This window comes from Montipora foliosa, chromosome 11 (assembly GCF_036669935.1).
Source record: "Montipora foliosa isolate CH-2021 chromosome 11, ASM3666993v2, whole genome shotgun sequence".
Lineage (NCBI taxonomy): Eukaryota > Metazoa > Cnidaria > Anthozoa > Scleractinia > Acroporidae > Montipora > Montipora foliosa.
Genome location: NC_090879.1, coordinates 49,685,357 through 49,699,548, shown reverse-complemented (window position 1 = coordinate 49,699,548; position 14,192 = coordinate 49,685,357). Strand labels below are relative to the sequence as shown.

The 14,192-nt window shown below is 37.9% G+C and overlaps 1 protein-coding gene across 2 annotated transcripts in view; it reads left to right on the top strand.

Moving 5' to 3' along the window:
* Positions 1-14,192, top strand: part of LOC137975683 (ataxin-2-like protein) — a 36,671-nt gene continuing 22,479 nt past the window's right edge. Inside the window, exons 1-8 of one of the 2 annotated variants that reach the window (XM_068822837.1) lie at positions 1-249; positions 1,093-1,153; positions 4,555-4,626; positions 10,915-10,986; positions 11,257-11,322; positions 12,070-12,181; positions 12,761-12,831; positions 14,108-14,170. In XM_068822837.1, the coding sequence (XP_068678938.1) occupies positions 200-249; positions 1,093-1,153; positions 4,555-4,626; positions 10,915-10,986; positions 11,257-11,322; positions 12,070-12,181; positions 12,761-12,831; positions 14,108-14,170 (567 nt within the window). In that variant the 5' untranslated portion in view covers positions 1-199. The remainder of the gene's footprint in view (positions 250-1,092; positions 1,154-4,554; positions 4,627-10,914; positions 10,987-11,256; positions 11,323-12,069; positions 12,182-12,760; positions 12,832-14,107; positions 14,171-14,192) is intronic. The other variant, XM_068822836.1, reaches the window with a different exon arrangement.

Here is a 14,192-nt window from a genome sequence, read left to right as displayed (position 1 = left end):
TCTGGTACGAAGGATTTTATGAAAGGAAAGGAAATAGAAGCGGTCGGCACTAAATGACTGCTTAAAAACCTTTTCAATCGTAAATGTCCGATTCAGAGCATTAGATTTCCCTTCCGCAGTTTGAAATCGTCAACGCTCTACGCGTTTCTAGGCGATTATGGGGCAGTGAGACTCATGGAATACCAAACAACCCTCGACCATGAGTTATCCGAAACATCGCAACAGCAAAAGTACTCGTGGAGGAAACAGGTAGTTATACTTGAGTTTGTCTTGAAGTTGGAGAAACTTTCGCACATTATTTTCCTGTGTTTGAAATCTACATGTTCGAAAGTTAGCATCCCTTGAATTGTGGAAAAGGAAACGTTTCTAGTATGTTCATAACGGGAAATTATTGTCTGCGATGTTAGTGTTTTTATGAAAAAGCTTGACCGGCAAAAACCGCAGTCCACTAGAGACAAAGTTTACCAAGCCTTCGAAAATTGCTAGTGCGTGTAATGTAACAATGGAGCAAGGAAAGAAAATAAATAATAAGTTTCGATGGAAACGACGAGACTAAAAACAAATTTAATTTAGCCTCTTCGGATTTTTTCTTTTCCACGTTGGACCTTTGGTAAACGATTTATCGATCGATCGATTAGCACATGGAACAATCAATCTGGGCAACTTCTATCCGGTCAAAATTTGTGTTTTAGCTTTGAATTCTTTCGTTCGCCTGCTACATGACTTCATTAATCTTCATATGTAAGAGCTTTTCCCAGACATTCAGGGAAAGTAGAGTGGACTGAGATCACGTTGATTTTAGAACATCATTTCGATTTCATTCTCCGGGTAGATCTTTACCGATCGTCTGTTTCCGGTCCTTTAAATTTGAAACAAATATCCCAGTTTATTGTTTTGGTTTCTTTTGACTTTCTAAAAGCCATTAATTGCATGTTGGTGCCTTGTGGAAATTCTTACGAAACCCGGTAAATTCGTGATGCCTGTAATTGCATTTGATTAAAATGTGTTATGTCATTACTGTTTATACCTGAATTTCCATTCCTTAGACTCAACAATAACTTCTTGTGTGATAATTGACTATGTTTTTGTTAGGGGCCAGAGATATCATCGCCCAAGTTCTAGTCCACCACTTCAGGGCAATAATTTTGTCAATGTGAGTATCACTTGCAACTCCTGAAATTATGACCTGGCCATGAGGCAGCATCATTTTCAAATGGATGGTTCTGTTAGAGTTTGAATATATTGACTTATCCCTGCTGATGGTAGATAACAACTTGTGAATATCACTTCTCTTTCGCACAGTTCCAGTCATTCACTAGAAAACTGCACATTGAACCTCTGCCTGAAGAAACATATTCACAAAAATATCACCAGTAGGAAGGTGTTAATTGTTATTATCATGGTTAATATTAAATTTCTGACCAATGGTTTCACTTTTTACTGCCTCCAGTTGTGTTTGCAGTGACAGTTGATATACTGTTAAGAACAGAAACTGTCAAAGAAAAGCAAAATTAGCTAATTGTAAGGCTAGATGTGATCCATTAACCTGTTTTGCTCGATGAATAATTGGCGACAGAGAAAAAGGAAATGGTTGTTCATGAAAGGGGCAATAGAAGAAAACAAAACACAGATCTGTTAAAAGTTTGTCTTTAAATTTTTGCTGATACACTTCTGGTTGAACTGTTGTATATGGCCCTGGAAATTTCCCAGTCTGTAGTTTTGTTTTTGTAGTTGAATGAGAGCAAGAACTCAAAAGGGACCAGTTTAGTTGAGAAAAATCATTTATAACCACATCTGTAAAGAATCCCTTGAATCAGCTTAAATTCAGTCCTTTATCCAGTTCAACTGTGAGAATATTTCGTGAGTGACGCCCACTAGTACTTAATAGCATCTTTGAGAAAACCTGAGGCTGTCAGCATTTGTTCATGTGAAAATCGGGACTGTCAAAAATTTACAAGAGGGGAAAGAGTCGCATTTTGCTTGTGCAATTTAAAAAAAGCGAGGAGCAAATACTTACAGTGCAGCCTTAGCAATTGAGGCTGGTAAGATTTTTTTTTCATAGAGGTGATTGAATCAAGCAACAAAAATAAAAATTTAAGTTTACCTGGTTGCCCGGAATAGTATGGCCTGCTAAATTGCCCAGTTAACAATGTTCGTTGTAAGTGGAGGTCAGGTACCCATCACCCCACTGGCATTGCCCAGCAAATGCAACCCAACTCATCCCCAGATAGAACCACCTGCAGTGTACATGGCCAGCAGTATCCACAACCCAGCCACGAGCCCCTGTACCCAACGGGGGAGGAGGGGGAAGAACAGCGGCAACAAACCAGGGCACTGAAAGATATTTCAGTGAAAGAGGAATAAATTTAAATACAAATAGTAATATAATAAAGATAGGAATAATAATGATAATGATAATGATAATAATAATAATAATAGTAATAACAACAACAATACAATTAGACAATGCCAGAAATGGCTAATTTCACAGAACTGCGAGATCGTGAAAGCAGTCTGTTCATTCAACTGACTTTCCACACATTACACACATTACACACTGTCCATTTTAAGTCAAGAATGTCACTTTGAATTGTAAATTCCTCATATTCTTTGTGAAATGTGAACTACTGAAAGTTTAGGAGAAACAATAATAATAATAATAATAATAATAATAATAATAATGATAATAATAATAAGCTACAAAAGAGCTACAAAAGACTGTCCTCCTTGGAACTGCTCACATACAATGTACTTAGGAGGACCCTATCCATCAAGTAATCCAGCAGACTTATGACTGCCCAAGGCTCATGGATTGAACTTGGCACCTTAAGTTAAAAATGGCAAGACTTAAAAGATGTAAAATAATAGTAATAATAAAACTAACAACCACCCCTATAGTAGTAACAAGATCCATAAGGGAAGGGAAGGGGGAGATGATACAATCATGAAATCTAGTAACTGCACCGGACAACAAAAACTCTCCGCTAACCATGCAGTGATACGCCAACTACTGCTACGCTGCAAGCATGGTGGTAAGATTGCTGACTGCTGCAAAAAGAGAAACCTAGCAACCAAAACCGCTGAATGCTTGCACTGCAAATAAGCACAATCGTTGCTAGCCAAAACATAAGATAACTAATCCAAGACATTGCCAACACTTGCTCCTCACTTTTAACCGCGTGTAAGTTAAATTGCAATGTACCGTAACTACATCAGAAATGAAATCATACATCAGCCTTCAAAATATTTTTGGGGAACAGGTCATAAGAAAAGTGGAGACTGTTTTGGGGCTAAAGGCACCCAAGCAAGTGCCCAAAGGACGCAAGCTTCTAGGGGCATGCTCCCCTAGGGAATTTTTAAAATTTAGACACTCACAGATGCAATTTAGTGCAATCTAGGGGATTTAAAGTGACGAAATTTCGCATAATTATGGACTTGACAATAGCATGGAGTCTGATAAAAAATACTAGTTACATGTAAATGAACATTTCATATGCACAACGAATTTGTATGTCAAACCAGCTTTTTTCAAGCTTTTAAAATATCTCCAGTGACTTTACATTAGAGCTAAAAAATTAGTGGGTTGTGTCTGATATCTTCTGACTCGAAGGAGACGGTCAAGCCTTTTAAGGAGGTGGCTCATTGAGCCGTCAACCGGCCGGTTTTTAGAAGGCTGATACATGTACTAGCATGCATGTACTCTCTGAGAGGTACAGGTATATAATATTAATGACAGTTGTTATATACATGTACTCTACCGGCAAAATGTGGGAGGCGTGGTGGCCTCATGGTTAGAGTGCTCGACTCCGGATCGAGTGGTCCAGGTTCGGGTCCTGGCCGGGGACATTGTTTTGTGTTCTAGGGAAAGACACTTCACTCTCACGGTGCCCCTCTCCACCCAGGTGTAGAAATGGGTGCCGGCGAAATGCTGGTGGTAACCCTGTGATGGACTAGCATCCCATCCAGGGGGGAGTAGAAATACTCCTAGTCTCTTCATGCTATGGAAACCGAAGATAAGAGTTGGCCTGATGGGCCTTCTGGCTCATAAACAGAGACTCTACAAAATATCGCATTGATGTATGCATAAATAGGTTATGGAGTGCAAAAGAGGTTATAGAGTGCAATATGGAAGTTGAGCACTATGAAAACAAAGCAATGGAGAGATTTTGTTGAGTACATGTATATAAAAAAATATATAAAAGCGTATGTTCTTGTCCGTGCATTTTGTGATTAATTTTATGGTCACTTGTGGTGTTTTGAAAGTTCTCAAATTGCACTCACATACGTCTCGTGTAATTTTGAAAATTTTCTAAACGTCACTTGTGCCCTTAAGCCCTTAAGTCACAAAATACACTCATATGCATATGATTTCCTATTTTTAACAGTCAGTAATGTGTTCATTTTAAGCAGTTGGGAGCAGTTCCCTTGAAGATGCAGAACTGGATTGTTGAATGAGAAAATACATATGTAAATATTATTAGATAATTACTTTTATTAAAACTAGAAGTACTCTCTTCTGACATCTTAGTTCTTTGCTGGTGTATGTTTCTTCAGATTGACGATGGCTTTGGTAACGGTGATATTTATGCAAACAAGGCTATTGTTTATCATGTGACAAGTAACTTGGTGAGTTATATTATGATCTTGTGGTTACAATCTGTGCCCTCAACTTTTTTAATCAGTTTAACTTTTGTTACAGTAATAATAATAATAATAATGTTCAACATTTAGTATCATAATCTGGTGTATATTAAATGTCTTTTACAGTAGTATCATTTATAACATTGCCATAACTTGGTGACAATAACAGTATCAACAGAAATTTCAAGCTCACGATACAAGTTTTTAAAGACATGTTTTGGCAAGACTCATACCATCATCAGTTTAATGTGTTGTTTCCTTTTCCACAGTGGAAAGGAAACAACACATTAAACTGATGATGGCATGAGACATGCCAAAACATGTCTTTAAAACGTTGTATCGTGAGCTTGAAATTTCTGTTACTAGTATTATTATTATAAAGAAATTATTGTGTAAACTGCAGATGTGCAATATTTGTGTAAATGAGTGGGTTACCTTGGTCATGACGGTATGGTGTTGCCCTGGACTAATATATGTAATTTGGGCAACAAAAGATTACCTAATGAAGTAATAATGGCTGTGAGGTAAAGTAATATTATTGTCCCTCACACATTCACTTATGATTGCAGTTTTAGCTTGTTTTGATGTTAATGTTTGTCCTGTTGCAAACTTACAGGACAAGACTGTTAAACATTTGTAACCTTGAATGTGTAAACGTACCCTACAAAATTCTGTTAAATGGACGAAAACGGACGAATATTTGATGGCCAGTTAACAGTCTTTTAAGAAGTTTTAATGGTTTTTCAAAACGTTCTAATGGCTATACTTTAATGGCTGACGGCTTGTCTCAACACTTTAACCGCTGTCTCCTCACAGCTAACGGATCAAAAAAGTGTTATAACGCTTGAGAGAAAAGTTTAACGGATTCTGTTAAAGGCAGTGTCAAACCGCTAATCGTTAAAGCGGTTAAAAGCATTTATTGTCTGGGCATGAAAATATGGTCGTGGCCTCCATTTGCTTAAAGGTCTGCAGGTTGGTCATAACACACATGTAGAAGACACAATAATAATTATTAAAATCCCTGATAAAATTCTCTCAGCATCCACTGATTGTCTGTGCAAATTCAAAAATCGCTGCTGTGCTGAGATTGTTTTAAATAGTGTTGAAAAATGAACCGAGTAGCACGAGTGTTCCGCGACGAGATCAACAGTCATGTTTCGAATTTGCAATATGTGGGATAAGCGTTGCGTGACGAATTAAGACATGTTTGGAAACATGACCTTTTTGTTTGGTTTGTTGTCATCTTTGTGCTAAACATTTTTAGTGTTTTAAAATGCCCAATTCTTCTGTTATTTTGAAGAGTAGTTTTGGCTCATTTTAACTTGACATAATATCTTAAAAGTCATTGGCACGTCCATCTCTATAACTTCTTGAAGCCGGTGAATTAAATTTGGTACTAGTAGTCTGCCCTGTGGCGAGCTGAAAGTGCTAATGTAATCTATACAGTATCCACTAGAACACTAGTACATTTCATATCGTTCTACATGCTTTCATTTGTGTACACAACATTGAATTATAATTCTTTTCAGTAGTATCGTTGTCTTTTCTGTTCAACAGACATGAATGCAAAGAAAGTAAATTACCCGACCACAATCATGTACTTTGCATTCAAATACTTTGAAAAGCAACTTGGTGATGAGTGTTATTACCCTTCAAGTGCCAATGCAAAGCCAGAAAACAGGTCATTTTGCACAATACCATGCCCCTCAAACAGTGGCAATTAAAGAACAAATTCTGAAAGAACTTTCAACATCTGCATCCAAAGTAAGGGTAATACATGTATTTGCTACCGTTGCGATGAAAATGGGTGTGGATATCCAAGCCATATGACATATTATTCATGTGGGACCACCTCGCACAGTGAGGGAATATTTCCAAGAAACTGGGTGTGCAGGACACAATGAGAAACAGCCTTTTCCAACACTACACTGTATATTACAACAATAAAGACATTGCCAAGAATCACAAATTATATAATTAGTGATGACATTTGTAAATTCTGCTGCCTAGAGAACAATAATTTTGTCTTAGAAGATTTCTCTTAAGAAGTCTTGATACCATGGACACTAAGGGTGCGTTCGATTTACCCTATTCCGGAATAAGAATACGTGGAGTGATGATTTAAAACTGTATGTTTGGCGTTTTGAAGCAACAAGAATAATAAAGATACATATGTTTAAAATAGCATTTTAGCAGTTGTTTGACAAATTTAACGTGAATCTCCGTAAAAGCGAAGGATTTCTAACTTCTATTCCATGTATTCCTATTTCGGAATACGGTCAATCGAACACGCCCTAAGTGTATTGGCCATCTCTGCTGCAGCTACTGTGAGTCTGTATGTGACTGTGATGAATGTTTACTAAAGTTCTGTCAAGTTACTTGCCTTCCGTGAACATTTGTGACCTCCCACGCGAACAGCTCTATGCTACATACATGTACTTTTTATTTTTCTGAGACAATTCTATGAAAATAATAAAAAATTTCAAAGGAATATGGGTGGCTGCGACTTCCTCAGACCATAGTTACAACCCATGATCAGCTACTGACAGCTCATACCATGACACTGTGACAATTTTAAGCAGTCACTCTGAGGTGAACTAGAGCTAGTTTACAGTTGGTGTGGTAAACAAATTACTCTACATGTATTTTTTAATTAGGCAGTGACTAAACGTATAGCAGTACTGTTGAAGTTTGAAAGGGTAATAATGCATACAAACAAGTTATTTGTAACCAACCTGAGCCTGGGGATCTTCTTGGAGATTTCTTACTTGGGCATTCTCTTGGAGATTGCTGGCAATTGTAGAGCGATTTGGTTGGCTATTCTGTAAATGAGGAAATTTGTGACCTCACACGGGAAAACGTACACTAACGTTTTAACGTTTAACGGCCGAAAGCGTTAGTTAGCCGTTAGCCATCATCAGTCAGCCGTTAGTAATCCGTTAGTCAACGTTAGACGGTTTCACCGAACCGTTAGACTGTTGCACCAAACCGTTAGTAGTATGGATAAAGCGTTAGTGGTTACCTTGTAACCGTTAGAAAAATTAAGCATTCGTTAGTTCATTTAGCGGTTAGAAGGACCGTAACTGTTACAGTGCTTTTGGATCGGAGCACTCAAATACCACTCGTAGTAACTTACTCGTGTCCTTACTCCTGTCTCTTAATTGCGTATAATATTATTCTTTGTCCAGTAACATCAGAAAGAAAACTTGGTTCTAGCCAGCATTATCTTCATAAAAGACAAGTGTGAGAATAAAGTGAATAAAAGCTAAACACTTGCCGCGCTTTCTTCCGCCACCCCGGCCCCAGATTGTATTTTCTTTACGAAGCATTGAGATGATTACGAATGTGTTCTACGAGCTGCTACCCTAAAAAGTTATATAAAATTATCTTTGAGGAATAACTGACAAAAATAGATCAATCCTGGCAACAAAAGGTGGAGGGCAAAGTTACAAGTCATGTAAACGCTTTAAATAGAAAGAGCGATCGAGTTAATAAGTGCGATAGTGATCTCGCTGCGTGGCTATCGCCTGAACACAACAATAAATTTTTATCAATCGCAGAGCAGAGCTTGAGTAAAGGAGTCGCTCGTAAAATCATTCGCTGTTTCAGTGCCACAATAATGTTTTCATTGCACCCACTGATTTATTATGAAAAACCAACAAAAGGAATCGCCAGCACAGTATGCAAATAAAATGGTCTCAAGTCCCAGTCCTTTTGTCAAACGAAACATTTCCATGACAACATAACATTGCGAAATATGTTGGAAGTGCGGAGTTTTATAGTTTTAATTCACAACGTGATGGCCGAGATTGAACACGAAGGAGAAGATTTTGAGGAAGTAGGGGAAAAAGTGAAAAAAGTTCTGCGAGATAGCTGTGGTTGTACTCTTGGTCCAAAGAACGGTCCAGTTCCGTACAGTTTACCGAAGAAACAGTGTTGTTTAATTTAACAACTGCCTTGATAATTTTGTCGAGTGCTGAGCTTGATCTTGTGATTTTAACCTGTATCCAGGCATTCACCCGAGCAGAGTTCATTGGATGTAAAAGGAGTCCTCGTTGCTCATTTTATTACCAGTCGAAACCAATTTGCAAGGACATGTTTTTGTGCTTTTACGGCATCAGCTACTCTCGATTTCGTCGACTTAAAAAGAGCATTACGAGAAACACGGTTTCTCCCTCCGGCAACACAAGGCGACTCCCAACTGTAGTGAATAAATGTTTTTGGATTTTATGTATTCTAGTTATTTCGTCAAACCCTATGAAGGCCTTTAATTCTGCGTGGCTTACTTCATGAAAACGGGCAGTGCGCTCGGAGGTATTCAAGAGCTTTTGACGGGCATAACTACTTTCCGGTTACCATTAATTCCCATAGATCATCTCCTATGAAAATTAAGAAAAATATCTAATTCATTACGATGATCTAAAACAGAGTAAACGCCAGTGGCTTCCACGAAATCTGGAACTTGAATATAATCGAGCTGGTCTTTTCCAGCGAGCTTTTTTCTTCAGGATCGGTGTCATCATTCGCGCCTTGGCTTGTCACCGTCTTCTTCGCCACTTTTAAAGCCATCTGAATCAAAATTGCTATCACTAGTAGCCCCTCTTCTTACAGGAAAACCATAAAAGCTCCCTTTATCCTAAAAAAAGTAGCAATATTCCCATCGTTTGATGCGTTACCTCACGCATCAGCCGTTGTTTTCGTCTAATTTGATGTGATCGCGCGATCGAAAGGACAAAAGGCCGGACCTTGTGTCTCTTATCAGCTGTCAAAATATGCTCACAAGACAACAAATGATTGGTCAATTATCCTCCTAAATCTCCATAACAACAAAAAAAATTCAGATTCACCAAGGGGGAGTGAGTGGAGGCCTAAGATCAAGCCGCCATGATTGTTTGTTGCCAGTTACGATAATTCAGGGGTCGTCGCGCGCGGCCAGTTACGGCCGGTTTGGATGTCGATGGGTTAAAAATCTGCAACACTTAATTATTTATCGTTCGCCGGTTAGGCTTACGCTTCAACTTTAGTTTAGTTTTTCGGATAAGTGGCTTCCTCCAACAGTTAAAAGCTTTCAGGTATTCTATTCACTAACCGTCTAACGCCTCTAGCCATTCACTAGCTGACCATTTTAACGCTTTAAGCTGCTTCCGAAGCGCTTGTTAGTCGAACTAACTAACTTGCAGCAATGCGTTAGCATGACTTTGCAAACCGTTAGCGGTGCCTGTAAAAGCGTTAGCATACCGTTAGGTACCGTTAGCTTCCATTACCCGTCCGTTAGTTAGCCGTTAGTTTTGTCCTTGTAACGTTAAAACGTTAATGTACGTTTTCCCGTGTGAGGTCACATTTGTCCCTTTAAATTAAGCCTATTATCGCACGTATGTGCAACAACGTGGGGTTGTTAGGTGTGTTGACTCTCAGTCCTTGGCTCAAAACAAAGTTCTTAACATCGACTATTTGCAGAGTCCTTCGTCTTTGCGCTCTTGGTCAAAGTATGAGCAACTGATGGCGAAATTTCTATGCATCTGCGGACTCGTTGAAATGAAGACTGACTTTCTTTTTTCGCTACTCTGAAGATTTCAGAATTCTTTAACCGTCTTTCGCAAGATCAGCACAGTAGATGGGGCAGTGTTTTGTCTTGGATTAAAGGACTGCCATAAATTAACTCTGCCGTCGTGAGGAAAGCTTGATTTCTGTTTCGAAACAGATTCTTCCAAGACGGCAACAACTTGAACTCAATGATGTTTAAACCTTTTTTTTGTTTGTGGGAGGTTTCCACTTGATGTTTGACCTCCGACCATCACAGTGTTTTTGACTTGATGACAAATACACATGTGTTTATCTTGTCTACCCTGAATCGCAACAGTTTTTCTTTCCCACCCAAGCACAGTGAGACAAAAACCTTACCATTCCTCCCCTCCCTTTGACCATTTGTTTGTCATCTGCTAAAATTTAGCGGACATGTAACCAGACCAGACCAGGGTCTCTTTCTCGTCGGCAAGGGAGGAAAAGAGAGAACCTGGGAACGAGGTTGGTTAATGGTTAACTGTTTGTTGGTGACGACTAACGATCAGGCACAAGCGTTAATTAAACATTTCGGAGATGTGGTTTTAACGGGCAACCAAGGGATACTCGACGCCGTGGCTTGTTTAACAGGAAAGTGTTTGTGTACATCTTTCCATGCAAGGTCACATTTGTTTGTATTAATAATTATTTATGTCCCTTTGAGGTGAGATCTTTATCAAGCATGTCATTAATTCTTTTTATCTTATACATCAGGGTGAGATTGCCCGTATTGTGGTGCGTAATGGTGACATCTATGAAGGCATTCTTAAAGCTGTTTCCCCAAAGGTTAGATATCAAAAGTTAAGTTTACCCAGTAAAAGTACATTTGTAAGCATAGATAGACTCTTTTAGTTGTCAAGATGTTTTAGAGGGTTAAATTAATCATTAATCATTAAAATCATATAAACCCTAACCCTTAGAAGTTTCATTGTAATGTTACAGAACATAAAAGTTTAAAACAACTTGGATGAAATAAAACTAATGCAACTATTGTGCAATACATAAAAATTATGTAAAATGATTTTTGCATTGATAATAATTATTATTTCTTAACAGTTTGATTGTACGTTGGGTGAGGCCCACCTTATCCCTCAAAGGAAGCCAGCAAACGGTCTTATTGAGGTATCCATTTTCTCAACCTTCTGAATTAATTGGTTTTTTTTTTCACTTGTGTCCATTTATGAAAGTTTTCTAGACATTAATGATAAATATTACTGTACTACATATTATAAGAAAAAAACCATGAATTTGGCAACCCTCTGCAATAGTGAATATTAAGGTATGAAACCAAAATGGACAACCGCTTGAATCAGAGGGTGGTAATAGACTATTTTACGTTACCTGCCCTATAATGAAAGAGGGGCTGGAGTTAACCTTTTTTTGATAGAGCTCACTGCTCTTATGTAAATTCCAACTAATTTGCATGAGAACAGCATAGTTAACACAAGAAAAGGAGGGAGGTCAGTATCATAACAAGGTCAACTCCAGCCTCACTTTCATTTAAAGGCCAGGTAACTAAGCACATACAGCACTGCTCAAAAGTAAGTTACCAGTCTCGTATCGCAAGAGGGTGGTAACTTACTTTTGAGTGGTACTGTAAATGTAACAAAAAGCAGTTTTTTGTAAGTTTAAAAAGGTTTTTGCATTGACGCTACACTTGGTGATTAATCTTCCACATCATTTTTAGGTAACTTGAGGAAAAAACAAAACAAAGTACAAAAACACAGTTCTTTGCACACAATTTTTCGTACTTTGCTTTGAACTACATGTATGTGTATAATAGGTGGATTTGAATCATCTTCATTTGATGTGATAAGCTGTTCCTTATTCAATAAAAGTATTAATTGTTAATTATGTGATTATCATCAGGATGAGAGGGTTTTACCCAACAGAGATCGATTGATCAGTAATCTGTTGATAGCACTCAAGGATATTGTCACTGTCAACATTACAAAGAGTGACGAACCTGATTCTGCAATTGGTGAGATTCCATTTAAAACTTGGCGTGAACATGTGTGTAATTCAACCATTCTTTCCTTGTAGAAGCAGACTTATCTCACCTCAATTGCCTCAATGAATTAGAGCATTAAATTTTGCAACTGTGGCACAGACATGAGATTATTTCTTTGCCGTGCACTGTAAAACAGCAACATCAGAAGATTCAACAACCCCTTCTAATGTTACTGTTAATATATTTCCACACACACAGTCTGAAATACATTCACATGTACAGTTCAATACAACACAAGCCACCAAATTTGCATTTCACTTTTTTGGTTATATTTTAGGCTTTTATATTTTACCGAATAATGAAGATATTACTAATAATGTTGAAAAATTTAGCATCAAGATAATATTTATAAATGGATGACCACGGGGACCGCTGGTTCTCAATAAACTGTTTGGTTATTGAGTTAGAAGCTAGACATGTAATGGTGTAGCTTTGTGTAGTATTCTTTTCCAAAAAAAACCACATCATGTACAGTACCAAACCATTGAATGCACTTCTCTTTTTAGACTTGGTCTTACAGTGGTAATGTTATTTTTCTTCATCCTGCAGATAGTTTTACAGATGAGGCAATTGCTGGCTCAAAGCATACCAACGGTCAGGCGATTGAGCGACCCCTTGAGGTACATAATTCTTTTCCTTTTTTTTGCATTTGAACAGCCCCTCCATTTATTATTATTATTATTATTATTATTATTATTATTATTATTATTATTATTATTATTATTATTATTATTATTATTATTGTCATCATCATTGTTGTAGTCTCCGTCTCAATCGTTGTTGTTGGTGTCATAGTTGGTATTGTCGTTATGAAATGCTGCTGGTGAACCTTGGATCGCATCATTCTTGGGGTCATCAATATGAATGGTTTAGGGATTATCAGATGAGGATAAGTTCTATCATGTCTCAAGAAGGCATGGTGGTAGTTTACTCTGACTATACTGCTCCTTATCTTATGATCAACCTGACGTCACTTTTTCATGTGCAATAAATTATATCCACAGTATTATACACTTTTGGCACAAGATTCAGGGGGTATCATGAAGGAGATTGATTTGTCTAATTCACAAATAGACTATTTCTCAATCCCATAATGCAATACATTTGGGTGGTTCTTTACAACAAAGTTACATGTATTTCACCCTGCAAGCAGAGCCTTTCTTTTGCTTGCTCGATTTTGGCGTTCTCGAGAAAGGCTCTGCATGAATCGAGTAAGATCTTTATTGAATATGCGCTGCATGTTGCCAGGATACAGTCTCGAACCCAAGCCTAATATGCCAGATCTAGCCGCCATCTTGGTTTTTCATGGTACAGCGGGCTCAATTATAACCATCGGTTTTGTCACTAAATGGACGCTCACACTGGAATAACCGGTTTGATGAGAGAAAACAAGACTGACTAGTCCAGAAGCTCGGCCTGCGGCGGCTTCAAAGAGTTGACGCGATTCGGGCAGAGCCTACTTTTCTCCTCCTCAGTGAAGAAAAAGACAAAAGGAGGCTCTGCTCGCAGGGTGCATGTATTTACTCTTAGGACTTTATCATGCTTTGAAGTGAACTGAATATCCATTGTTTTAATGCAAATGACCCCCCAAAAATACCAAGTAGGCCATTTCTAAGCTACTAGCCAAAAGGCTCTTTATAATTTACGTTCTTCAACCTCTTTTCAAAATGACTCTGTACAAAGTCCTTCCTGTGAAGAATTTTCTTATAAATTAACATACAGACATGTCTCTATAGTAACATCATTGTATTACATGTAGTTTAATTAATAGCATAAAATACCCTTGCTGGATCAATACAGGTAGTTATTATTATTGATGGGAAGTCCGAGGGGATATCCAAGAATAGCTCTCCCTTTAAATATTTTATTATTTGCATTGTTATTGCTACTTTGTAGAAATGGGTACCCCAGGAAGGAGATCCACGTGTCGGTGGAGGCCTAGAAGATAACATAAAAGTGGTAAAGGTTCTGTTTCTATTTC